The 27,526-nt window shown below is 43.5% G+C and overlaps 1 protein-coding gene across 2 annotated transcripts in view; it reads left to right on the plus strand.

The window, feature by feature from the left end:
• APOLTP (apolipoprotein lipid transfer particle homolog) overlaps positions 1-27,526 on the plus strand; it is a 331,079-nt gene that overhangs the window by 88,502 nt on the left and 215,051 nt on the right. For both annotated transcript variants that reach the window (XR_014450766.1, XM_083153345.1), the window contains exons 21-25: positions 10,946-11,115; positions 14,684-14,843; positions 17,230-17,306; positions 18,237-18,417; positions 22,381-22,536. Coding sequence is in view for 1 of the 2 variants with exons in the window: in XM_083153345.1 (XP_083009471.1) it covers positions 10,946-11,115; positions 14,684-14,843; positions 17,230-17,306; positions 18,237-18,417; positions 22,381-22,536 (744 nt within the window). In the remaining variant the exon portion in view is untranslated. The remainder of the gene's footprint in view (positions 1-10,945; positions 11,116-14,683; positions 14,844-17,229; positions 17,307-18,236; positions 18,418-22,380; positions 22,537-27,526) is intronic.

The raw sequence follows: 27,526 nt of genomic DNA on the forward strand, positions 1-27,526 counted from the left end.
GGTGATTGGTGCTGTAAAGTACAGCACCAATCACCGCGGGGTGTAAGGGTGACACTGGTGTCACCCCACCTCACCCCGCCCGCCCCCAAAGGCCGTGATTGGTCCGTCGGACCGACGGACCAATCACAGCCATGGAGGGGGGTTTAAACTAACGGTGACTGCACTGCAGACGCCATTCCGGTCTGGAATTGCGTGCAGTGCGGTCACCGTGCCAATCTGCCGCGATATACTGACCAGAACCTGGCAAAATACTTACCTGATCCTTGCAAATATCTTGGCTGCTTCATCTGTGCTTGTAGTGTGCTGGATGCTTCCTGGATCCTGTTACTTGTGACTTCCTGTGAACTTGTGCTGCTGCAGTGTAATAGCGTTAGTTAGATAGAGAGAGATAGAGAGAGATAGTGTCAGAGAGTGCTGTATTTTGTGCTGCTGCAGTGTGATATAGTTATAGAGAGAGAGATAGAGAGAGATAGAGAGAGATAGAGAGAGATAGAGAGAGATAGAGAGAGATAGAGAGAGATAGAGAGATATAGAGAGAGATAGAGAGAGAGAGATAGAGAGGCCTAGTGACAGAGAGTGCTATATTTTGTGCTGCTGCAGTGTGATAGTTATAGATAGAGATAGAGAGAGATAGAGAGAGAGAGATAGAGATAGTGACAGATTGTGCTATATATTTTTTATATAACTGACTGCTGCCCCCCCTTTTGTGCTGATCAGTATAAATTAACTGATCAGCAACTTTTTGGGGGCGCAGGGTATTTTTATATATATATATATACCTGTCACTGCTGCTGCTGCAGTGTCATAGAGTGTTAGATAGTGAGAGATAGAGAGATAGAGAGAGATAGTGACAGAGAGTGATAGAGAGTGCTAAATTTTGTGTCTGCTGCCCCCGCCTTTTGTGCTGATCACTATATCTGAGGTGATCAGCAACTTTTTAGGGGTGCAGAGGTCTTTTTTTTTTTATATATATACCTGCCAGTTGCACTGTCAGTTGCACCTGCTGCCCCTCACTGGTAATCAGTGTCGCATCACTGATCACCTTTTTTTTTTTTTGTGTGTGCTGTGGGGTCTTTTTTTAATTTTTTTTTTTACACACACTGTGATTTTGTGGGTGTCCTGTGGCCGCTGTGCGCGGATCAGTGACGTACATCACTGATCATCTTTTTCGGCACAGGGTTGATCTATTTTTTTTTTTTTTTTGATCAAATTCCTGTTGCCTTTCAGCGCTGTTCAGTGACGGACGTTACTGACCAACATCTGTGCTCAATTTTTGGCGCAGGACCTTTTTTTTTTTTTTTTTTTAACCCCTTCAATTTTTTTTTTTTAACCCCTTCAATTTTTTTTTTAACCCCTCCATTTTTTTTTTTTTGTATAAAGTATTTTTTTTTTCTGCACACTACATACACACTACACACTACATACCCCCCGGGTTGAAATAAAGTTTGTACCCCCCCCTACACTATACACGTGTTGAAACATTTCACTACCAGTAACACAAAAATAAAAATGGCATCCCAAATGTCATCCCAAATGTCATCCCAGTCATCCAGAAGAATGTATTCAGCGGAGGAGGCATATGCCTTGCTTGCTTCTGACTCTGACACAGCCAGTGATGCAAGCGGGGAATTTGAAGGATTCGCCTTAAGCTCCTCTTCCTCCTCTGGTGATGAGGGACCCCCTCAAAGATGCCCCCGTAGAGCAGCTGAGACCCCCCCCCCCAATAATTGATCTCGTATGGACCCCACCACCAGACAATTTTGAGCCCCAGGTTCCTGAGTTTTTGGCCATGCCAGGAATCCAATTTGATTCCACAGGTCTCAGAGAAATTGACTTTTTCAAATTATTTTTCTCTGATGATTTTATAAATTTAATGGTGGACCAAACTAATTTATATGCCCAGCAGTTTATTGCTCAAAACCCCACGTCATCATTTGCTAGGTGGACCCCTGTAGATGCAGTAGAGATGATGACGTTTTGGGGTCTGGTGTTTCATATGGGCATAGTAAAAAAGCCAGAAATTAGGCAATATTGGAGTACAGATGTTCTGTACAGCACCCCATTTTACCGTATGGCCATGCCCCGGGCTCGATTTGAGACGATCCTTAAATTTTGGCATTACAACGATAATGCACAGTGCCCACCCAGAGATGATCCCACCTTTGACCGGCTATTCAAAGTCAGGCCGGTCATTGATCATTTCAGTGCCAAATTTGAAGACATGTACATCCCAGATAAATTCATTTGCATAGACGAGTCCCTTATACATTTTAAAGGAAGGGTTAAATTCCGCCAGTACCTTCCCAGTAAGAGGGCAAGGTATGGCATAAAAATGTATAAGTTGTGTGAAAGCACCTCAGGGTACACCCACAGGTTTAGGGTATATGAAGGGAAGGATTCAAGAATTGAACCGCCAGAATGCCCCCCCTCCCTCGTAGGTGTTAGTGGAAAAATTGTCTGGGATTTAGTGCACCCCTTCCTGGATAAAGGTTATCACCTCTATGTGGATAACTTTTACACCAGCATCCCCCTGTTTAAGGCCCTTGGTTCAAGAGGTACAGCAGCTTGCGGTACTGTGCGTAAGAACCAAAGAGGCCTCCCAAAAACGCACATTGCAGTAATGAGAAGGGGTGAAAGCAGGGGAATATGCACCGAAAATATGTTGTTGGTCAAATATAAGGACAAGAGGGATGTCCTTATACTGACAACAATTCATGGAGACAGTACCACCTCCATCCCTGTACGAGGTACCAGTACCCACACCTCAAAACCAAATTGTATCCTAGATTACAATAAGTACATGGGCGGAGTGGATCTTTCAGATCAGGTACTGAAGCCGTACAGTGCCCTGCGGAAAACAAATATCTGGTACAAGAAGCTGGCCGTGTATATCATCCAGATGGCACTGTATAACGCTTACGTGCTATTCCGTTCTACCGGCCAGAGGGGGACATTTATGCACTTTCAAGAGGAAGTCATAAAGGGCCTAATATTTGGGAACCAGCAGGCAGAGGGCCCCAGTACTTCTAGTACTGGCCCCCGTATTGTACCAGGGCAGCATTTTCCCAACGAAATCCCCTCCACTGCAAGAAAGGGCAGGACACAAAAAAGGTGCAAAGTTTGCTATAAAAAGGGAATAGGAAAGGAAACTATTTTCCACTGTGAAACTTGCCCCGACAAACCCGGCCTATGTATAAAGGAGTGTTTTAAAATATACCACACATCTATGGATTATTAGGTTCATAATTTCACCGTGCTTCGGGGGTCTTGCTAATGCCACATACCACCCACCATTCATTCCACCATAATCTGAGCCGCAAAATCCCAAAATCACTCCTTCCCTTCTGAGTCCTGCCATGCACCCAACTGGTATTTTTTGGTCACATGTGAGGCATTGCCGTACTCGGGAGAAATTGGGGCACAGATTTTGGGGTGCTTTTTCTCCTTCATACCTTCTGAAAATGAAAAATTTTGAGCCAGAACTGCATTTTTGTGTAAAAAAATGTAATTTTTCATTTTCACTGCCCACTTGTATCAAAATTGGTGAAACCCCTGGGGGTTTGAAATGTACACTATACCCCTAGATGAATTCCCTGAGGGGTGTAGTTTGCAAAATGGGGTCACTTGTGGGGGGGTTCCACTGTATTGGTGCTTTGGGGGTCTTGCTAATGCGACATAGCACCCACCATCATTCCACCAGAATTTGTGCTGCAAAATCCAAATATCACTCCTTCCCTTCTGAGTCCTGCAACTTTTTGGTCACACATGAGGCATTGCCGTACTCGGGAGAAATTGGGGCACAGATTTTGGGGTGCTTTGTCTCCTTCATTCCTTCTGAAATTGAAAAATTTTGAGCCAGAACTGCATTTTTGTGTAAAAAAATGTAATTTTTCATTTTCACTGCCCACTTGTATCAAAATTGGTGAAACCCCTGGGGGTTTGAAATGTACACTATACCCCTAGATGAATTCCCTGAGGGGTGTAGTTTGCAAAATGGGGTCACTTGTGGGGAGGTTCCACTGTATTGGTGCTTTGGGGGTCTTGCTAATGCGACATAGCACCCACCATCATTCCACCAGAATTTGTGCTGCAAAATCCAAATATCACTCCTTCCCTTCTGAGTCCTGCAACTTTTTGGTCACACATGAGGCATTGCCGTACTCGGGAGAAATTGGGGCACAGATTTTGGGGTGCTTTGTCTCCTTCATTCCTTCTGAAATTGAAAAATTTTGAGCCAGAACTGCATTTTTGTGTAAAAAAATGTAATTTTTCATTTTCACTGCCCACTTGTATCAAAATTGGTGAAACCCCTGGGGGTTTGAAATGTACACTATACCCCTAGATGAATTCCCTGAGGGGTGTACTTTGCAAAATGGGGTGACTTGTGGGGGGGTTCCACTGTATTGGTGCAACATAGCACCCACTATTCATTCCACCAGAATCTGTGCTGCAAAATCCAAAAATCACTCCTTCCCTTCTGAGTCCTGCCATGCACCCAACTGGTATTTTTTGGTCACATGTGAGGCATTGCCGTACTCGGGAGAAATTGGGGCACAGATTTTGGGGTGCTTTTTCTCCTTCATACCTTCTGAAAATGAAAAATTTTGAGCCAGAACTGCATTTTTGTGTAAAAAATGTAATTTTTCATTTTCACTGCCCACTTGTATCAAAATTGGTGAAACCCCTGGGGGTTTGAAATGTACACTATACCCCTAGATGAATTCCCTGAGGGGTGTAGTTTGCAAAATGGGGTCACTTGTGGGGGGGTTCCACTGTATTGGTGCTTGGGGGGTCTTGCTAATGCGACATAGCACCCACCAAAATTCCACCAGAATCTGAGCCGCAAAATCCAAAAATCACTCCTTCCGTTCTGAGTCCTGCCATGCACCCAACTGGTATTTTTTGGTCACATGTGAGGCATTGCCGTACTCGGGAGAAATTGGGGCACATATTTTGGGGTGCTTTTTCTCCTTCATACCTTCTGAAAATGAAAAATTTTGAGCCAGAACTGCATTTTTGTGTAAAAAAATGTAATTTTTCATTTTCACTGCCCACTTGTATCAAAATTGGTGAAACCCCTGGGGGTTTGAAATGTACACTATACCCCTAGATGAATTCCCTGAGGGGTGTACTTTGCAAAATGGGGTGACTTGTGGGGGGGTTCCACTGTATTGGTGCAACATAGCACCCACCATTCATTCCACCAGAATCTGTGCTGCAAAATCCAAAAATCACTCCTTCCCTTCTGAGTCCTGCCATGCACCCAACTGGTATTTTTTGGTCACATGTGAGGCATTGCCGTACTCGGGAGAAATTGGGGCACAGATTTTGGGGTGCTTTTTCTCCTTCATACCTTCTGAAAATGAAAAATTTTGAGCCAGAACTGCATTTTTGTGTAAAAAAATGTAATTTTTCATTTTCACTGCCCACTTGTATCAAAATTGGTGAAACCCCTGGGGGTTTGAAATGTACACTATACCCCTAGATGAATTCCCTGAGGGGTGTAGTTTGCAAAATGGGGTCACTTGTGGGGGGGTTCCACTGTATTGGTGCTTGGGGGGTCTTGCTAATGCGACATAGCACCCACCAAAATTCCACCAGAATCTGAGCCGCAAAATCCAAAAATCACTCCTTCCGTTCTGAGTCCTGCCATGCACCCAACTGGTATTTTTTGGTCACATGTGAGGCATTGCCGTACTCGGGAGAAATTGGGGCACATATTTTGGGGTGCTTTTTCTCCTTCATACCTTCTGAAAATGAAAAATTTTGAGCCAGAACTGCATTTTTGTGTAAAAAATGTAATTTTTCATTTTCACTGCCCACTTGTATCAAAATTGGTGAAACCCCTGGGGGTTTGAAATGTACACTATACCCCTAGATGAATTCCCTGAGGGGTGTAGTTTGCAAAATGGGGTCACTTGTGGGGGGGTTCCACTGTATTGGTGCTTGGGGGGTCTTGCTAATGCGACATAGCACCCACCAAAATTCCACCAGAATCTGAGCCGCAAAATCCAAAAATCACTCCTTCCGTTCTGAGTCCTGCCATGCACCCAACTGGTATTTTTTGGTCACATGTGAGGCATTGCCGTACTCGGGAGAAATTGGGGCACATATTTTGGGGTGCTTTTTCTCCTTCATACCTTCTGAAAATGAAAAATTTTGAGCCAGAACTGCATTTTTGTGTAAAAAAATGTAATTTTTCATTTTCACTGCCCACTTGTATCAAAATTGGTGAAACCCCTGGGGGTTTGAAATGTACACTATACCCCTAGATGAATTCCCTGAGGGGTGTACTTTGCAAAATGGGGTGACTTGTGGGGGGGTTCCACTGTATTGGTGCAACATAGCACCCACCATTCATTCCACCAGAATCTGTGCTGCAAAATCCAAAAATCACTCCTTCCCTTCTGAGTCCTGCCATGCACCCAACTGGTATTTTTTGGTCACATGTGAGGCATTGCCGTACTCGGGAGAAATTGGGGCACAGATTTTGGGGTGCTTTTTCTCCTTCATACCTTCTGAAAATGAAAAATTTTGAGCCAGAACTGCATTTTTGTGTAAAAAAATGTAATTTTTCATTTTCACTGCCCACTTGTATCAAAATTGGTGAAACCCCTGGGGGTTTGAAATGTACACTATACCCCTAGATGAATTCCCTGAGGGGTGTAGTTTGCAAAATGGGGTCACTTGTGGGGGGGTTCCACTGTATTGGTGCTTTGGGGGTCTTGCTAATGCGACATAGCACCCACCAAAATTCCACCAGAATCTGAGCTGCAAAATCCAAAAATCACTCCTTCCCTTCTGAGTCCTGCCATGCACCCAAATGGTATTTTTTGGTCACATGTGAGGCATTGCCGTACTCGGGAGAAATTGGGGCACAGATTTTGGGGTGCTTTGTCTCCTTCATACCTTCTGAAAATGACAAATTTGGAGCCAGAACTGCATTTTTGTGTAAAAAAAATAATTTTTCATTTTCACTGCCCAGTTGTACCACAATTGGTGAAACCCCTGGGGGTTTGAAATGTACACTATACCCCTAGATGAATTCCCCGAGGGGTGTAGTTTGCAAAATGGGGTCACTTGTGGGGGGGTTCCTAACTTTTAGCATCTTATGGTGCCTAGAAACCTACATGGTGCCTAAAAAATAATCTCATAAAAAGGAGGCTCCAAAATCAAGTAGGTGCTCCTTCTATTATGAAGCCTGTGGTTTGGTCACCGTGCACACTAGGGCCACATATAGGATATTTATGAAAACAAAAGAATTGGGGGAATCAATTTTCAGTCACATTTCTCTAGTAAAATGTACTGTGTTCCTTAGAAAAATGTATTAAAATTGCAAATCTGCAAAAAAAAAGAAATTTTGAAATTTCACCTACACTTTCTTTTAATTCCTGTGAAACACCTAAAGGGTTAACAAACTTCCAAAATGCTGTTTTGAATACTGTGAGGGGTGCAGTTTTTGAAATGGCATCATTTATGGGGGTGTCTCACATACAAGTCCCTCAAAGTCACATCAGAACTGAACTGGTCCCTAAAAAAATCAGTGTTTGAAATTTTCTTGAAAATTTGAGAATTTGCTATTCATATTTTAAGCCTCCTAGTGTCCCAAAAAATTAAAAGGAAGTTGAAATAATGATGTCAACATAAAGTAGACATATGGTCTATGTTAGTTATTAACTATTTTGAGTGGTATGATTATTTGTCTCACAAGCAGAAAATTTAACATTTTGCAAATTGCTAAATTTTCCATTTTTTTACAACATTTTGGTATTTTTCACAAAAAAACACAGACTGCATCGACCCAAATTTACCACTAACTTGAAGTACAATGTGTCACGAAAAAACAATCTCAAAATCACTGGGATAAGTAAAAGCAAAAAAAAGTTATCCCCACTTAAGTGAGACATGTCAGATTTGAAAAAAAGGGCTCTGTCAGGAACGCAAAAACTGGCTCTGTCAGGAAGGGGTTAATGCAGCTGCTGTAGCTTGCTAGGATGTGGTGGGCACAGGTATAGCAAGGAACCATGGCACCCAGAGCAAGCTCATGTCGCAGTGCCCCCCCCCCCCATATGCAAATACACAAACCTTGTCCCAAACAGGGAAAACACACACAATAGCCCCCTACAGAAGACTGACCTCACCTGCTGTGCTGCCACAAAAAGCTGCAGAGCTAATCGCAGGAGACCAACCTCCAGTGGCTCCAGACATTCCAAACCAGTGAGTGCCTTCAGCCAGAGAGTCCAGACCATGCCCATGGGTTGAAATTTGGTCCCACGTCCTCTTCCAGGCCCTCCGTATCTCATCACCATCCTCAGTCCAGATCACCTCAGAATCATCCCCCCCAACCGCAGTCCCCATAATCTTGCTCGGCCACAGCCCCCATTATCTTCCTAAGCCCCCCAGTCATATCACCATCCACCGCAGCCTTCCTCAGCGCGGATGGGAATGATGGGCCTAATTCAGACTTGATCGCCAGACACATTTGTTTTCAAAATGGGCAAAACCATGTGCACTGCAGGTGGGGCAGATGTCACATGTGCAGAGAGAGCGATTTGGGTGAGTTGTATTGTATCTATGCAGGGTAAATACTGGCTGCTTTCATTTTACACTGTATTATAGATATCAGTTTGAACACACCTCACCCAAATCTAACTCTCTCTGCACATGTTACATCTGCCCCCCTGCAGTGCACATGGTTTTGCCCATTTTGAGAACTGATATGGCTGAAATAATTAATAAGAATGAAGTCTTCTTGAAGATTATTTTATTCTGCATTGCGTAGCACACACGGAGCACACAATAAGGATAATTGCAAGCTTTTGACACTTTTATGGTGTGCATAGACTTTATACCTTAAAACATTTGCATTACAGATTCAATTGAAACCAATCAAATTAACAGGCCAATCATATGCATAGGCCAATCAGATATCAACAATTTTAATAATAATTAAACACCCATTACGCCCATAATGCCCGTTATGTTGATTTTCTATTGTCTAAGCATTTTATGACTTATCTTGTGATAATGACTATTGTATTAAAAATATAACCTACTATACAGTAGTTTGAACTTTTATTTCCCTTACCTCAAGGGCACCAGCTGACCACAGTCTATGATTCACCGGCAGCTGGCTCTAACTTGCTTAACATATCAAAAATCACAGTTTCATTAAATGCGTTTTAAATCATTGTTAATGCAACAGTTTCTTTTCTACTTAAAAGCATAGCAAGAACATTACTTGCATTTATTCAGCTTCCAATAACTATTCAATAATCCATATCAAGAACATATCTGCCCTTTGATCAAGTCCCGATGTGTGGCAATATGACCACCACAACGCTGACTATAGGGGATACGGTCATTGGGTCACCACCAAGTAAGTCGACAAGCATTAGGTCGACACCACTAGGTCGACATGCGGATAGGTCGACATGACTGTAGGTCGACATGCAGTAAGGTCGACATGGGTTAGTTTAACATGGGTTAGGTCGACAGGGTCATTAGGTCGACATGGGTCATTAGGTTGACAGGGTCATTAGGTCGTCATGGGGCTTTTTTTACTGTTTTTTGAGCCGACATGTGCCGACAGGTGGTATTTAATGGCGTGGTGGGTGAATAAAATAGTGTGCCTGAAGCATGGCGAGCGCAGCGGTGGCACATTTCGGTGTACATGTTGACACGTTTTAGTATGTTTTAGTGTTTATCTTGACTGTGTCCACTGTTGACCTTACCCATGATGACCTAATGACCCTGTCGACCTTACCCATGTCGACCTAATGACCATGTCGACCTTACCCCTGTCGACCTAATGACCCTGTTGACCTAACCCATGTCGACCTAGACTCATGTCGACATTCATGCATGTCGACCTTCCTGCATGTTGAACTAATGGTGTCGACCTAATGACTGTCTAACAACTTGCTGGTGACCAACTGAACCACACCCAACTATAGATGCACATTTAGCCCGGGCCACATCTGGTAAGAGTCCAGTGCTGGCTGGGCCAAACTACAAATGAATTGCACCCTGTGTAAAGGTCCCGGCAGTGGCCGCTATGGACCCTCTGAAGTTTGCCACACCTGGAACTCGCACTCCACCACAACTGCACCCCCCAAGCCCCTGGCGGCGGGTATCTTTTATCATTGGAACCTCTCATATTAATGCATCCTTTCACAGGGATATGGGGAGGGGCAGGGTTACCTAAATGGCCCAGCCCCTAACTGCTGCCAGGGTTTGCCTCTCTACTAAAGGAACCATCTACATACTGTAAATCCAGGGGAAGTGTAAGGTTTTTGTATTTCCCACAAAATGGTACATTTTGGGGTATTTCACGCAAAATGTGTTTAATAAATATACGTCTTTAGTCTAGTGTTCAAGATGTGTCATCAACTAAATATCTCTCAAAAGTGTTCTCAGTATAATGGCTAATTTAATAATCTTACAAAATCTTCCTAACCTTTATATCTGTATCTAGTGTTATGAAAATATTTACTTAATCTGAAATTAATTCTCAAGAGCCATTGGCTCTTTCCATCCCTACTGACCTTGGGTGTCCAGAGTTATTAACACGAAAGGAGCTCATGGAGTTCCCGCTTATTCTCCCTCGTCATCCCATTATAAAACTTACAAGTGCAGAGTAAAATAAATAAAAGAAGATAGAAATAAAAAGAAATAGGGACATATAGAATTTAAAACTAAAAACTCATTGATTAAAAAATAAAGACAATTGTTTATCCCTTTACTAAATGGCAAAATGATACAGTATGTGCTCTGAATGGCCCAACAAGATACACTTCAATGTATTATGCATGCTGTATACATTGAGTATGCTAACAAATGAATCTCTGTTGATGTGAAAACCCCTATGTACATAATAACATGCATTTTCTCTTTGCCCTGCACTAATGAATTGCCTTATACTGTATCATTTTTTCCTCCACAGTAGCCAAACTTTTCGGCTGGCAGCCTTGTCTGGAAGTGTCTTTTCCCGATGGTGATAATGTCTTGCCATTCCCATTGTCAGGACCAGCAAAAGCATTACTCAGTTTAAGAAAACATGACAAACGGCTGCAACAGTATCTCTTAGAAGCTTCATTCAACCATGTATCACAGGTACCAGTGCAATTTATGATCAGTAAGAAATACAATGTAACGACCACCATACATTTTTCATATCCACATTCTGTTGATCACTGACAACCCTTGACACCGTAAACCTCTCATGTGTTGAGACCACTGAGTGAATGGTACTGTAGATGCTAAATCTTAAGGCCCCCTTACACTTGTCAACTTATTGTCTCAACAAATTGAACCTGATTGACTCGAGATTTATCCTACGTGCAGGAGGTTCAATCTCTTCCAATCTCTTGGTTATACCCAATGGCACAGGATTGTGGATTGTGTCCTACACATCAGGCACATAAGATTTTGTCAGACGGCACAGCAGATCTTGTAAGATAAATTGACTCAAATTGGATCAAATCTCACAAAATCTCACAAGTGTAAGGGGCCCTTAAGTGCTCTAAAGGACCTCCATGTGACCCTCCTCCTCATGAGGGGGGATTTAACACTCACTCGTAAGAAAGGATTAGGCTTCAGGACCAGGAACTAACACTCCCTGGGAGGTTAGGGTTAGGCACAGGGGAGAGAATAGGCTGCGGAACTACAATCCTGTGCTCCCAGCACAACCCACTTGGAACTAGACTCAACCCTGAGTGAATGGGACAAGCAGCCTGCTGGATAGAACTATTGATACATCAAAAGGGGTCTCAAAGTGATTACATTACCATTTCTATTTGCCGGATATAAAATTTACTGTTCAGGAATTAAGGGGTAAGTATATTACTGCTGGTGGGATTATTATACCCTAAGAGAGTTAGAATTACAGTTTGTCATTTTAAATCTAGCTAAAGTTAAATGTTAAAATGCTGTACAACCCAGCACCAATCTATTAATAATAATAATAATAATAATAATAATAATAATAATAATAATAATAATAATGATATTTATATAGCACTTTTCTACCAATAGGACTCAAAGTGCTTTTTCTAAAATAATATTTCCTATTATAGTAATGTTATTTTAACATTGCATCTTGTGCATGGTAAACCTAACAGCAAATGTGGCCAGCTGTTTTGAGGGTGGAGGGACAGAGGAAGAAAGAGAGCTTCGTTAAAAAGAGGAAATGAAAAATTCTTAATTATTGGTCAGAGATTTTCGCTCTCATTACAGCTGTACTTAAATCGATTGTCATGCCCGACCCATCAACTGCATTGTTCCACGTCTATCCACAAAATATACCCCCTGAAGTGAGATATGTCTTAGGCCACATACTTATTGCTGCCCACGCCAACCTAGCCCAGCAATGGAAACAACCGACCCCTCCTTCATTACTGAAGGTTATCATGAAAACAAACCACCATTTTCTTATGGAAACCAATTATGTCCCATATTCATCGACACCCTCCCCTTCACATCAACGCTGGCTCCCCTGGCATACATATGTTACAGATGGCGAGGGTGCCCAATATTTCTCTTCCCCTTCTCTCACGGGTGAAAGTCAATTTAGCTTGAACAAACCTCCTGAGGCTCCAAAGTGATCTATGACTTTATATATATGGAACTAGTGTAGAAAAGCCTTGAAGCCTCCATGCTATGTAGACTTCTATGTTCTATATCAACTACCTATCTATTGTCTCGAAAAATATGCTGTAATCTAATTCACCATATGTTCTGTATTGTTTGTTGTCCACAAGATATATGCTCTACATAGTGATTTCTACCATACTCTGAATGGTAGAAACACCTACCCCCTCCCCCCTAAAAGTTCCCCTTTTTTATTTTCTGTACCCCATATAAAATTGCTGTTTCAATAAAAAATGAATTGATGGGGGAAAAAAAGAGGAAATGATAAAGGATCAAGGGAGAGGGTTTCAGGGAGAAGAGAAAAGTGGATGAGAGCAGAGAGCATGAGAGAAGGTGTTCAAAGATGGTGTGAAAGAGGGGAGTGTTGGAGAGAATGGAAGGATTAAGAGAGAGGAGGAGGAGGGAGCAAGATAGAGAGTATCAAGAAGCAAGAGAAATAGGGAGAGACAGAGAGAGACATGGAGAATAAGAGAGAGATAGAGACAGTATCAGGGAGAGAGGAAGAGAGACAGTGTCAGGCATAGAGAGACAGTTTCAGAGAGAGACAGTATCAGGGAGAAGAGAGAGACAATTTCAGGGAGAGGGATTAATAGAGATAGCAAGAGAGGCAGTGTCAGGGAGATAGAGGTATAGCCAATGTCAGAGCAAGAGTGTGTGTGTGTGCGCACCCTGGAGGAAGAGAGACAGTGTTAGCGAGAGAGAGAGTGTCACGAAAGGTGTGAGACAGTGTCAGAAAGAGAAAGGGAGGAAGAAATACAGTATAAGGGAGAGAGTAAGGGAGAGAGAGGCAGTGTCAGGGGGAGAGTTCCAGAGATAGAGAAAAAAAGACAGTGTCAAATGAGAGAGAGAAAGACAGTGTCAGGGAGAGAGATTAAGAGAGAGAAAGAGAGTGTCAGAGACTAAGCATGCCTCGGAGGAGGAGAGACAGTGTCAGGGAGAGAGAAAGACACAGTGTCAAAGCAAGAGTGAGAGAGAGTGTGTGTCAGGGAAGGAGAGAGATGCAGTGGCAGGGAGAGAGCGTGAGTCAAGGGTGGAGTGAGACAGTGACAGGGAGTGATACAGTATCAGGGAAAGAGACAGTGTTAGGGGGAAAGAGAGACGTGTCAGAGAGGCCCTTATTCTGATCGGTGCGGATATATCCGCGTGCGTTCGGCCCGCCGATGTTTTGTGTCTGCGCATGTGCAGAGGCGTCTCTCGACAGCTTCTTACCGCATACGGACGGAGTTGGCGATCCGTATGGAAGGCGGGGTTTCGCACGCACGGTCCTGGCCGCATAATCGGCTCCGACCGCACCGATCAGAATAAGGGCCAGAGAGACAATGTCAGGGAGAGAGTGCGTCAGGAAGAGAGTGAGGGAGAGAGAGACAGTGTCAGAGAGAGAGAGAGAGAGAGAGAGAGAAAAAGTAAGGGGGAACAAGAGAATGTGTCAGAGAGAGGGAGGGAAGTGAGCACTACCTGACCGCAGCAGAAATTTCTGATGGAGAAATTTCATTCATTCATTAGGCCACACCCCCTAAATACCAATGAATCGCAGCATTTGGAGTCATTGATGTAGTGTAGGCCCCACTTGGACATCAATGACATTTCATCTTTTAATATACCGTTCAAAAACTGTTTTGTTTTTTTAATTAATCAATGGAAAAGGTTAAACTACCCCTTTTTATATATAAATGTGCATTCTTTTATTCCATATAAGTATACCAAACAACCAATAAAGTATAAATATTTAGTTTCCTTGTAAACATTAGAAGGTTCTGAATAAAATGAATGGCGTATACTGTATAATGAATCAAATTAATTTTGTTAAAATTACTTAATAAAAAATAAATAAAAAAAAGTAGTATACTATAGTATCAAAATCTTCCGCTTTGTGATATAAATCTAAAAAAAAAAAGTAAGGTCTCCTGAGGTGCAAATTGCCAGATGCCTTGGACAGTGGTAGTAAAGTTCATTACTAAATATATTATTTGATTCTATTTATATGTTCTTATATGTTATACAGTATTACTACATTCTATCATTCATCTTTCAGAAAGATAGCTGGTTGCCAAATGAAGCCACTTTGCACTTTTTCATGGGAACTCCTAAATCTGATTTCAAAAGGGATGTTGGAATTGACCTTTACTATAACATCAATCAAAGGAAATTCAGACTGAAACTTATACATCCAAAAAATAAATTTCAGATGGACGGTAGGTTAAATGGCGTGATGTATTATTCATTTGTATGTTTTTTGAGCTTACTTTGGAGACCGGGTGTGGAACACAGGTTCGACATTGTCTAGGTCAACCCCAACAGTTCGAACTGCACAAGGTCGACATGGGAAAAGGGTTTATGAGTTTTTTACTTTATTTGGTGTCAATTTTTAGATTAGAGCACCTGTACACACACTTACATTGCAGCATACCCTCGCATGTATCGCTTGTTGGCCATGCTTCGGGACAGGTGCCTCCATCCGCTATTGCTGTGCTCCGCACACTGTACCATTCCTTAATGTATACCAGTATAAAATAAGTTTTACAAAATTAACAAATATAAAAAACTCATGTTGACCATTTCATGTTTCAACCATGACCATGTTTACCTTTTGCTTATGTCAACCTATTGTCTATTTTGACCTAATGCATGTCTACCAATGGATGTCGACCTATTGATCATCAACCTAATGCATGTCGACCCAAAGTCCCGAAGAACAACAGACTTTTAATAATAGATTTTGAAGTTAAAGGAGGAGGAAAAAGAAAAATCAGCTATTGGAAAAATATAATATGTGGAAAATGAAATGAAGTACTGTTACTGCTGCAACTACTACTAATAATGATAATAATAACAATAGTAATATATATTTAGACCATCATCATATAGAAAATATTCCTTCTGATATGTAGCAGAGTTTTCCCATCCTCTAACCTGCACATGAGTCCTCCCTACTTCCTCTGGAACATACAAACTATACTTGCCAAGAACATCTGGAAGATTCCTAATTTTAGGGAGACCTGCTAACCTCTCAGGTGAGTATAACAGTCCAGTTTGCACACTTTCCCAAGTCCATTGGCTTGATTGATGCCCTGGCTTCTGCTGCACATTGCTGTAAATTTTTGTACATCAAGGGAGATTTATATTGCTGCAAGATCAGAAGGGGTACCAGCAGTGGCGTAACTACTGAGGGTGCAGGGGGAGCAGCTGCTATGGATCCCTGGCTGCTCCCCTGCACCCAGCCACTGTCTGCCTCCAAGGCCTGCCACTTGAGTGCCATGATTCATGGTAATTTAGGGGGCGTGGACTAATGCGGGGAAGTGCCTGCCCCAATCAGGTTCCTCTGCAGCTGCTGAAAACAGGTAATGCCCACTCTCCCTCCTCCCTCTCTGTCTACCTCTATCTCTCCCTCTGCTTTCCATCTCTATCTGGCATAACATGTAACAGGGGTCTACCTGGTGTAACTGTGGCTCTATGGGAAGAGGGGGGCCGTAGGCTGCACACCCTGTAATGAGAGGTGCTACCTTGCTGAGATTTTTAGCTATATGCAAGACAGAGGGTGCACTATGCACTCATTACTGCTAACATGTAATCCTTTTATAATTCATTTATAAGGTTGTTAGCATACATTTGGCCAAAGATATGTAGAGCAGTTCGGGAAATTGTAACTCTGATCACGTTCAAAAAAACAACCATGTACTGAACGTTTCAATGTACAATTGGTGAATTATTGCTGGCATCTTTCTCCCTCAGATGGTTAATATTGCATGATTGTTCCTAGTGTGTAGGGACAATATACTCATATCCATCAGAGAGAGTGCATCCCTGAAACATATCGGATGGACCTCATCCAATAAATCATTAAAAACCTTGGGGATAACTAGCATACAAACCACATTTTTTTCACAATATTTTTATGTTATTTGTTTGTGTGTCCATGTCTAGTGCTTATTTTAAAGATTTTTCAATTAAAAGGTAAATCTTATTAAACTTCCATTTTTCTTCTGATCATAATCCCAGAACATATCATAAACGTATCACTAGTACTGACAATCCTTGCATATGTGAGAACTTTGGTGTCACCTTGACTTTGCTCTACATAATACCCTCATTTTTGAAATATAGAAACTATTTAATTAAGAGTGCCCCAACAAAAAGAGAGTCTTTTTTCTTCGTCTCTTTAAATAATTACATAATTCCCATCCTGGTCAACATTTAGGAAGTATAGGTTCCTGGTGATTTCCCAACACATGAATATTTGTTCAGCCCACAACATGGCTGCATTAGCAAAAAACAGGAAATAAAAATTAACTGCAATAGCAAAATAATAACCATTGGGCTTTAAACAATATACAGTACATTTCGTTTTATGGCAAGGTCAGTGTATATGAAGTGTAGCTGTTTCATATTATGTTTCGTGGACATTATCTTTCATATTCATTCTCTGAAAAACAATGTTTATTTTCCTAAATATCTCCAAAATGTGAAAATGTATATCCTCTATTTTCAAGGCATAAAAAATGTATTCATTTGTTGAGTTGAACATATAAGATTCAAGTTCTCAGTAAGTCAATCACTTATATTATTTTTTATTCTCCACAGGGAAACTAGAGTCTACTCGGAATTCTAGAAATGGTCATTTGGAATTAATTGTGGATGACAAAATATATTATATTAAGGTACTATTTTTTTTTCATATTTCATATTTATAGGTAATATATGTATAGTATTATTAATATTATGTATATTTATATTCATACAGCTGTAACGTAATGTATGTCATTTCTTTTTTATCTGCCTTTACCACCCCCACATTCTCTTTCTAGTCTCTCTCCATCTCCCCATCTCCCCCCTCAACACTTTCTCACCAACTATTAATGGCTAAAGTTAACTTAATGTTAGCGTAGAAACAACCTTCAGAAATCCTATAAAATAAAAGGCTAATGCTGCTCTTCACCTGTATGGGGATTATTCAAGTATTAAATGGCACCCAACAGAGCAATTCAGGCATTGCTCCGTCCAACTGTATACAGCCACCAATGCTGACATAACCGTTATGAATTTTTTTGTAATTTTGACAGGCTGTAAACTAGTGTTAGAATTTCTAGTGTCTGATGTATTACAATTGTATCTTTGCCAATATTAGTTTCCAGGTGGAACTTGCTTGCTCTTTCAAAAAAAAATTATAGCACAAAAGCTATTCAATTAGCAGGACTTACTGTATGCGAGTTGCTGTAGTCCTGTACACATGTCTCCAGAGTTTGACTGAACTAAACTACAGGGCAAAATTAGTGTAAAAACACAAAATTGGGTCCCACACAGGAAAAAAAATCCGTTACATGAAATTAGTGGGTTTCTGCTCATGCATCCTGATTTATCAGTGTGGTAATTCAGTAACATTTAATTGAATAGCTTTTCCCCTACCAATTAGTAGCAGGGTAAACCTCCCGCCTATTGCTAATTGAATACCCTCTCAGACTCACAAATTTGTGATCAAGTTTAAACAATTTTATATTCATCCAAGCAATATTATGCAAACAGTCACTTATTTACAATCTCTCTGTGAACAGTATGGACAATGAATATGCTTTTGTACCTGCCCCTTGCAGGGAATGACAGACACTCAGACAGTTGGTGGAGAACAGCGGTATTCAGGTGTGGCAGAATGGAAGCTTAGCAAACATGGCAGCCCCATCATACTGTCAGGAAACGTTACAAAGCAGCATGGCAAGAAGATGGCGCTTTCACTGTCACTGAATAACTTGCTGAAGGATGCTGCTTTTATCACAGGTTTGCGTAACCCTTATTATATATATCTAAAAATGGTATTTAAATATATGTAAATTATATGCAGCTATGAATATTAAGTTATAGATTGCTTGCAGTTTGGTCTAGAACATGACTTTTTCATGCAGTCTTAAATGAATTCAGTTTTCTGTGAAAAGATGTTATGCTACAAGTTCTGGCCTTCCTTCACTCAATTTAGCCATGTTCCCTGCTGCCTGTAATGATCCAGTGGTGCACCACTCGCTCCTACAGCTTGCCTGGCGGTGCTGAATGCCTCTCCTTAACAATTCTTACTGTACCAACTATGCTTCTTCCCAAGGTGTTAGACATTACATAAAAATATAACAGCTATACTTCTATCATTGCTTGTTTTTTCTGCATTGCAGTCGCTTCATCCACCAAACAGAGACAAAACTAAAAAACTCATGTTGTTGGACCATTGCTCTATGGGGGTTATTCTGGTGTGCTTGCAAAAGCAAATTCCTTCTCTAATGGACAAAATCATGTGCACTGCAGGTAAGACAGATATAACAAGTGCAGAGAGAGTTACGTTTGAATGAGTTATTTTGTTTCTGTGCAGAGTAAATACTGGCTGCTTTATTTTAGCACTGCAATTTAGATTTCAGTTTGAACACCCAGATGTAACTCTCTCTGCACATGTTACATCAGCACCACCTGCAGTGCAGCATGGTTTTGTCCATTAAAGAAGGAATTTGCTTTTGCAAACCAACCAGAATAACCCCCTATAGCTAGTTGGACCTACAGTACCTAGAAAGGTTCATAACATGTACAGTGTGGGAGACTGAATTTGGCAGTTACACTACCTGCAAATGCAGCATGATCAAAATGCACCAAATATATTCTAAATGGACTGTAGGTGCCTATTTATATATCACTTATTACATCAATAAACATATGCTGTTGCTGCAATAGTTTGAGCTTAATATACAGTATAAGACAATAATATTTGAGATGTTGCAGCACGATCAAAATGTAACTGATATGCCTTATTTCATTAAACATCCTAGCATGATAGCGGGGTCCCGATTGCGGGAAACTCCGCCCCTCTGCCAGACTAAATAACTGAAGGCACATCAACAAACAGATCCTCCAGAAACAGAAACAAGCCTTCCTCCACCAAATGCACACCGTCAGGCCGGAACAGGTGATCGAAATCGAATACGCTCATGGGGGACTACTGCACCACCAGCAGCCAGAACCCACCGTGCCACGGCAGAGTTGAGCTTTTTCCTAGCCTCATCAATTGCCTTACAATTCCTAGCCCCTCTCCAATGTAAGCGGGGAACAATAAAAGACCATGGGGGCGATTCTCTAAGACATAAATGCGGTAAAAACCCCGTTATCTGGGTTTTTACAGCATTTCTGTATGCTCTAACCCCCCTCCGCAGTGTCAGCGCTGCGGAGGGAATCGCTATCAAAAGCTGGCGATTCCCTGCAGAAGCCTATGGGCTTCTTACCGCAGCGCTGTGTGAGGGATCTGTCACGGATCCCTCCCAGCATGCCCTGCGGCCGGCGCGTCACTCTGTGCATGTGCAGATGGACTCCCGGGTCACAAACCCGGAAGTCCAGTGCCGGCACTGCATCGCAAGGGACAGCTCTTATCCCAAGAGCTGTCCCTTGCGTTAATAACGGCATATGTTAGAACATATGCCGTTATTAAAAATATGATGACCAGCGATACAGGGCTGCGGATGTTACAACATCCCGCCCCATATCAGGGTGCATGATGCCCATACGAAAGGAATGGCCTCCAGATTATTCAAGATCATAGTACTTCCTCTGCATGTCATGGATCATGTGAATGTAACAAATCACATTCATATGCTTGTCTGGCCTGTCCTCTAAGTAGCAGGCCGCAAATATGCAGAAACCCGCCAGCCAATTATCGTAGGACATGAATGCCTCCGCCCCTATGCCGTCTTTCGCCTTAGCTTCCTTTAAAGCCTTTTTTGAATCATCTGTCAAGCTGAACAGGTCTATGAAATCGCCCTTCTCAATCTTCACCCTACAACTCTCCCTCAAGCCTCGCAACACTGCAGTGTACTACCCCAGGAAGGTTCCGTATCTTTCTCTCCCTATGGGAAAGCACTGCCACCTTCTTGTGCTTAGTGCGGCGAACCTGCCTCCCCGCTTAGCAGCACTAGCCACGTCTGACCTGCCAACGGAGGAAGACGAGGAGGAGTGGTTAGATTGAGACCCGTCAGAGGAGGAACAGGCACCGGTCCCCCCTTCAGCATCAGAGGAACCCTCACCTGAAGACTCCGGCTGATCTGCCCACGTGTTGTTGTCCTCATCGCCATCTTCATCAATGCCAACAGCAAGGCCTTCAACATCCCCCTCATCCTCTTCAATTGGCTCCTCCACAGCTTCGACATGTCCTGACAGCCCACCTCCCACCAGCCGCTGCCCCGTGTCCATAGCACAGCAGTGGCAGGCAGAGCAGGAGCCGATGCGGCCATCACTGCCGCTGCCCGCGTCCCCCCAGCCCGACCGTGAGCCGCAACAGGAGGCATAGGCCGCACCACCACAGCGCAGCGGACACGACCGGACACCCTGAGCCCGCCGAGAAGCAGCCCCCCTCTCCCCAGCGATCCCGGCCTAGTGGGCGCATGCATGTCCACCGGAGCCGCCATTGCACCCGCGGACACGGAGCGCCGACCAGGAGCTGGGCTAGGTGAGGCCGCTGACAGAAATACTAGCACTGGGCCACCTTCCTCGCCACTCAGGCCGCCCTCTGCCGCAAAGCGGGCGGGTGGCCTGACGGAACGTCGTGGGCGGGGATGCGAGCGCCGGGGACCGGGACATTCTACACAGCACACAGTATGTATTTATTAAGGGATGAAAATGCTAAGTTTTAGCTAAGTTTGCCAAGTGAGTGAGCTACTGGAAAACCTAGATGAGCCTGAGCAAGAAGGGACACAGCCACTCACCAGAACTTTACAGGAAAAAGAGGAAGAATCCTCCTTTTCCTGCTTTGATATCCCAGCCAACACTGCCATCCCCAGCTTCCTTATTGGATGTTTGTCACATGCTTCCCAAGGTACACACAGTCTTGGTTGTTTAACCATCTTGATGCCTATTGCATTCATTACATTATTTTATAAAAAGCATCCAGGCATGTTTTAAAGAATGAAAAATATGTTGCTGTTTTTAACTTAAAATTGATTTCACATGTGGATTAATTTAAAACAGAAATAACATCAGAGGACATTACTTAGCTCAGACAAAAATTATATACTTGTATATTATTTCTCTCTGTCTAGATTAGTGCAGAACAGATTTTCAGTGATTCCAAATCAAGTCTATTCCAGATGGGTTACATTTTCTGTTTTAGATATTACCAGCAAATGGACCAGGTAGATTCTGGGTTATCTCTACGGGTGCTGGATGGGTGCCCGACAGTCTGGATTCCACCAGTCATTACAACAACGTCGGAATCCTGACTTTTAAAACCCTGACACTTGGGGTCCCAATGGCCACTGGCTGTTCTCCCTCGTGGGTGTCCAGGACCCCCATAGAGGGAGAATAGAATAGGCGGCAAGCATATCGAGCCACTGTGCCTGCAGTGTGGCTAGTGCAGTGAGCCCGCACGGGGCTTTGTTGCGCTCCCCCTGCTGTCTGAGTCCGGACAGTCGGGATCCCGACGTCGGACTAATGACTGTTGGGATCCCAACTGTCGGGCTCCTATACCACACCCATCTATACTGCCCCCAATCCACCCCATTATTCACTACGTCCCCTCCCATTATCTCTTTGCGGCTGCAGTACAGATCGCATCTAACATGTACACATACGCATAAAGTAAATTTCTCTTAGGCATGTACATCAGTGCTGTTCCAGTTAATAGTTAGCATTATTCTTTATAATACATTGTCTGCATTGAATGTGGTCCCATACAAACCTGACATTAATTGACAGTGCATGGTTTTGTGTCCTGTAACACAGTGCTAATTGACAAGAAGACGGATGATAAACTGAAGCAATATTCGCTAGAAGGGGAGGCCTATGTTCCAGGAGTGATTGGTTCGTATGCTATCGGACTTCTGCAGCAACGAGGAAGTGTATGGTCAAATGCCATGAGAGTCAAATATGGACTTTTAGGTACAGTAAAAATTATTTTCTAACGAGATGATGAGCCAAGGGTTTGTTCCTTTATGGAAAACTAATTTGTGCCTTGCCAAACTACACCATAGCAATTAAAGAGTACAGTACTCATGCATTGAAATGACATCAGATACCTTGTCAGATGGCTGACAATGTCTAGGTCAATAGGTCGAAACCCAAAGGTCATCATGCACAAGGTCAACATTGACACATACAAAAAAAGTTGCCATGGAGAAAGTCAATGTATGAAAATGTTGACATGTTTTTCATGATTTTGGGGAATTTTTCATACTTTACCAACCATGTGTATATGGACTCTGATTGGGAAGGTGGTACACTAATTGGGGATCCATGTGCTCAAGCGTCGACATTAACACTAAAAAAAAAAAGTTGACCTAGGCATTGTCTGTGAGCTATTCCACATGTGTCATAAACTACGTGGTCCAGCTAGAGAACCCCTTTTTAATTGAAACATGAGCACTAATAGGTTGAGAAGGCGTGTTTTAAAATGTTAAAACAGCAATTCACTGTAGAAAATACACTATAGCCCTGTGTTGTATAATGTAACATACATTATGGGGGGTATTCAAACGCCGGCGACCATCTCCCCACGGGGGAGATGGTCCTGGGCCCTATTCAATGCTGTCTTCCCCGACAGCATTGAGCAGGGTTTCTTGGCAGAACGAGCCTGACTTCACAAGCTGTCGGGCTCATTCTGCCGAGAACGGCTGGGAAGTGACGAGCTGCCGGCTGCAGCTCACCTCTTCCAGGTCGCAACTCGCGGCCACGCCCCCTTCTCGCTCCACGGCAGGCGGGACATTGAATCCCGCCTGCATGTTCTCGGTTGAGCTGACCGAGAACGGGACAGGGTCACGGTGGTCGAGCAAGCTCGACCGCCGTGACCTAAACATTGAAAATATATATTCCCCTATATATACAGTACTTCAATAAATAAAACTCTATCTGTAGCTATGGTACTTGTTTCCTAGCATGGCCACCACGATTTCTATCGTGGTGGTCGTGTCGGAAAAAATCGTGTCGGTCGCGTCGGATGCATACCAAAACGCACACGACGCGACCGACGCGATGTACCCGATTTCTCCATAGGCTTCAATGTTAAAATAATTTAACATTGAAGCCTATGGAGAAATCGGGTCCATCGTGTCCATAGGCTTCAATGTGAAATTATTTTCACATTGAAGCCTATGGAGAAATCGGGTCCATCGTGTCCATAGGCTTCAATGTTAAATTATTTTAACATTAAAACTGAGTCCATTTAACATAGTAAAAAATGGTAAAAGGGCCAATATGGGCCATTTCTCATTGGGTATGGCCCCGTCATGTGTGTAAAAAATAATGGCCCCCCATTGTGGGCGCCACCCCCAAGATTGACACGAGGGGCGGCGGTGTGCGTCCTCCGACCTTTTCATTCCCCTACTATCCACGTCGGCGTGGAGTCGAGAATAGATTAGTGTGGCGAGCGCAGCGAGCCACCGAGCCCAAAGTGTGGCGAGCGCAGCGAGCCCCGCGAGGGGACGCTGATACCTTCACAGATCCCTGCGTCCCCTCGCAGGCTTCACAGGTATCAGCTGCGCTCGCCACGCTTCGGGCTCTGTGGCTCGCTGCGCTCGCCACACTAATCTATTCTCAACTCCATGCCGACGTGGATAGTAGGGGAATGAAAAGGTCGGAGGACGCGCACCGCCGCCTCTCGCGGGCTCGCTGCGCTCGCCACGCTTCGGGTTCGCGTCAATCGTGGGGGTGGCGGCCACAATGGGGGACCATTATTTTTTACACACATGACGGGGCCATACCCAATGAGAAATGGCCCTTATTCGGCCTTTTCCCATTTTTTCCTATGTTAAATGGACTCAGTTTCAATGTTAAAATAATTTAACATTGAAGCCTATGGACAAATCGGGTCCATCGCATAGGCTTCAATGTTAAATATTTTAACATTGAAGCCTATGGAGAAATTGGGGGCATCGCGTCGGGTGCGCATAGGCTTCAATGTTAAAATATTTTAACATTGAAGCCTATGGGGAAATCGTGGGCATCGCGTCGGTCGCGTCGTGTGCCCTCTTAAGGCACACGACCGACGCGATGTACCCGAGTACTGCTTTTTTTCAAAGGAAATCGCGGGCATCGCGGGCATCGTGTGCCTTAAAGTTAAGGCACACGATGCCCGCGATTGTGGCCGTGCTAGGAAACAAGTACCGTAGCTATTCTATATGAAGGCCCTCAGTGAAGGTAGATTTCTATCGAAACAAAAGCAATCACATTAAGCAATGTTATCGGACAAAAATGCTAAAAGAAAGGTGACGTTAGAAATAGGAGAGTTTGGTTATTTGGCTTCTCAGTAAGTTGCTGAAGGCTATTTTTTTACTGGGCTGCTTTAAATTGAGGTTTTCATAGATTACATTACTTCACGTTCGTATATTTATCACAGGGTTCGTGAGTCCTGGCATGAGTACGCTTTATAACGTTCATTTATCGTTTATCTTGTGCTTGGCTTGTTCTGTGGAATCATTAGCTGTATTTTATAACCTCGTTCTGCAGCCAGATTTCTGCTGTGGTTCATTGGGATCAGTGCTATCAAATCAGCTCTTGTCACACAATTTTGATTTATTTCCATCCAGTTCACAACCCTGCACGACGTTCCAGAGGTCACTTTTGTTGAAATTAAGATGCAATTGAATGCAAATTTGCCTGAAAGCTCCCTAAAATGATTTCACTGTCATAGCTTAGAACTGTAAAGGTGACCTCTCCTCTTTTCCATCTCATATAGTAAATCAGTGTCATCTCAATATACACTTTTATCTGTGCGCATCAGTTTTAAAATTCGGACATAATGCACCTCTGGTTATTTAGAGAGTTTAGTTTTTTAGTTCAATATTTCATATGTTACATTGCTATATCTACAATTAGGACACATTTGGGCCTGTTTCATTCCTGATGTTACTGTACATCACAGTTACGGATGGTGTAATGGTTAGCATTACTGCCTCACAGCGCTGAGGTCATGGGTTCATTTCCCACCATGGCTCTAACTGTGTGGAGTTTGTATATTCTCCCCATACTTATGTGGGTTTCGTCCGGGTACTCCGGTTTCCTCCCACAATCCAAAAATATACAGGTAGGCTAATTGGCTCCAAAACAAAATTAACCCTACAATGTGTGTGCGTGTATATGTGGTAGGGAATATAGATTGTAAGCTCCATTGGGGCAGGGACTGATGTGAATGTTCAAATATTCTCTGTAAACCGCTGTGGAATATGCAGGGCCGGTGCAAGGCACCGGAGCGCCCCAGGCGAGTCGGGGAGCCGGCAGGGGGGACCATGCTGGCGTCTGACAGGAGCCTGCAATGGTGTCCTTGCCGCGCGGGTACCTGCGGCGCTGTGTATAAAGCTGGCGGCGGCGGGGGTCCCTGCAGTGAATAAGAAATAACTAGCGCTATGCGGCGGCACGGGAAGCGCTTCTGTTTTGAAAACACTGGCCGCACGCTGATTGGCTGAATCTCAGCCAATCAGCATGCGGCCAGTGTTTTCAAACCTGGCAGCGCTTCCCGCGCCGCCGCATAGCCCGGCGGATAGCGCTAGTTATTTCTTATTCACTGCAGGGACCCCCCCACCGCCGCCAGCTTTATACACAGCGCCACAGGTACCCGCGCGGCAAGGACACCACTGCAGGCTCCTGTCAGAAGCCGGCATGGACCCCCCTGCCCGCTCCCCAGGCGGCGCAGTGGGTACCCCCTTTGCACGGGGGGCGAGGGGGGAACTGCCGCCCTCCAGTGCCGGGCCCTAGGCAAATTCCTCGACCTGCCTAGTGGTAGCGCCGGCCCTGGGAATATGTATGCGCTATATAAGAAACTGTTAATAAATAAATAATAGTAAATCACGTAACATCATGAAGTATGAGCAATGTGTGCGGCACACAGCACTTGTACAGACATTAGTTTAACATCGAATACCACCTGTACCTACTTTCACACATGGTTCCGATGAGACATCATGGGCATCACTCTAATATCTGGAATTTAAATGGTGTAAAACTTTTAGCTGATTTCATTACACAAAGGGGTCATTTGTCATTATGGATCAATGCCATTTATAGAAATCTATTGTCGTTGTGTAACAAGAAAAGTTTGTGCCACCTTGGTGTTGCTGGCTGGCAGTAGTGAAAGGCCTCGATCTGTTTCTCCAGCCTTGTGGCATTCTGAGCAAGCTTGCTCGTGTGTGTGTAGCGGAATGGAAGCCTAGACTTTGACTGCTCCGTTGAAATCAGAGATACAAGATGCCATTTAAAAAAAGGTTCCTTTAAATCCGACCGGGATCATGAGAGCACAGTGGGGGCCTTGCGGGTTTTGGTGCATTATTCAAACCCATAACGGACCCACCCCCTACAGTGGTGGTAATATATTTTGTAGTGCACATATTACCATGATTTATAGCAATATTCTTATCTCCCTGTACATATTAAAACTATATTTTTATTTAATGCTTTTCTTTATTCTTTTGTAATTTCACAGATCACTTCACCTAACATAACAGCTCCCCTCTCTCATTACAGCAAAGCATGCCTTTCCCATCACAGCACAGCACCCCTCTCCTGTCACAGCACTCTACCCTCACAACATCCCTCACCTATTGCTCATTACAGGACAACATATATATCTTCCTTCACAGCATAACATCCTTTGTACCTCACAGTACTACTAACAAGATATCTCACCTTACAGGATACTTTAACTCACCCCTCACTTCACTGGACAACCTACAGGACACCTTAGTTGACAGGAAACACCACCTCACATATATTGCCCAGTTCACTTCCCTCTTCCCTTGGCCATGCCCCCCTACTCCCCCTATCCCCCTGCATGCTGGCCACCCTCTCATGAGTCTTTTATAGCATTTCGGATTTGGTGGCAGCTGAGCCAAAATGCAGTGCTAGCAGGGCTGCCATCATGAATTTTGGGGCCCGGGACTCA

This window comes from Crinia signifera, chromosome 7 (assembly GCF_055691185.1).
Source record: "Crinia signifera chromosome 7, ASM5569118v1, whole genome shotgun sequence".
Classification (NCBI taxonomy): domain Eukaryota; kingdom Metazoa; phylum Chordata; class Amphibia; order Anura; family Myobatrachidae; genus Crinia; species Crinia signifera.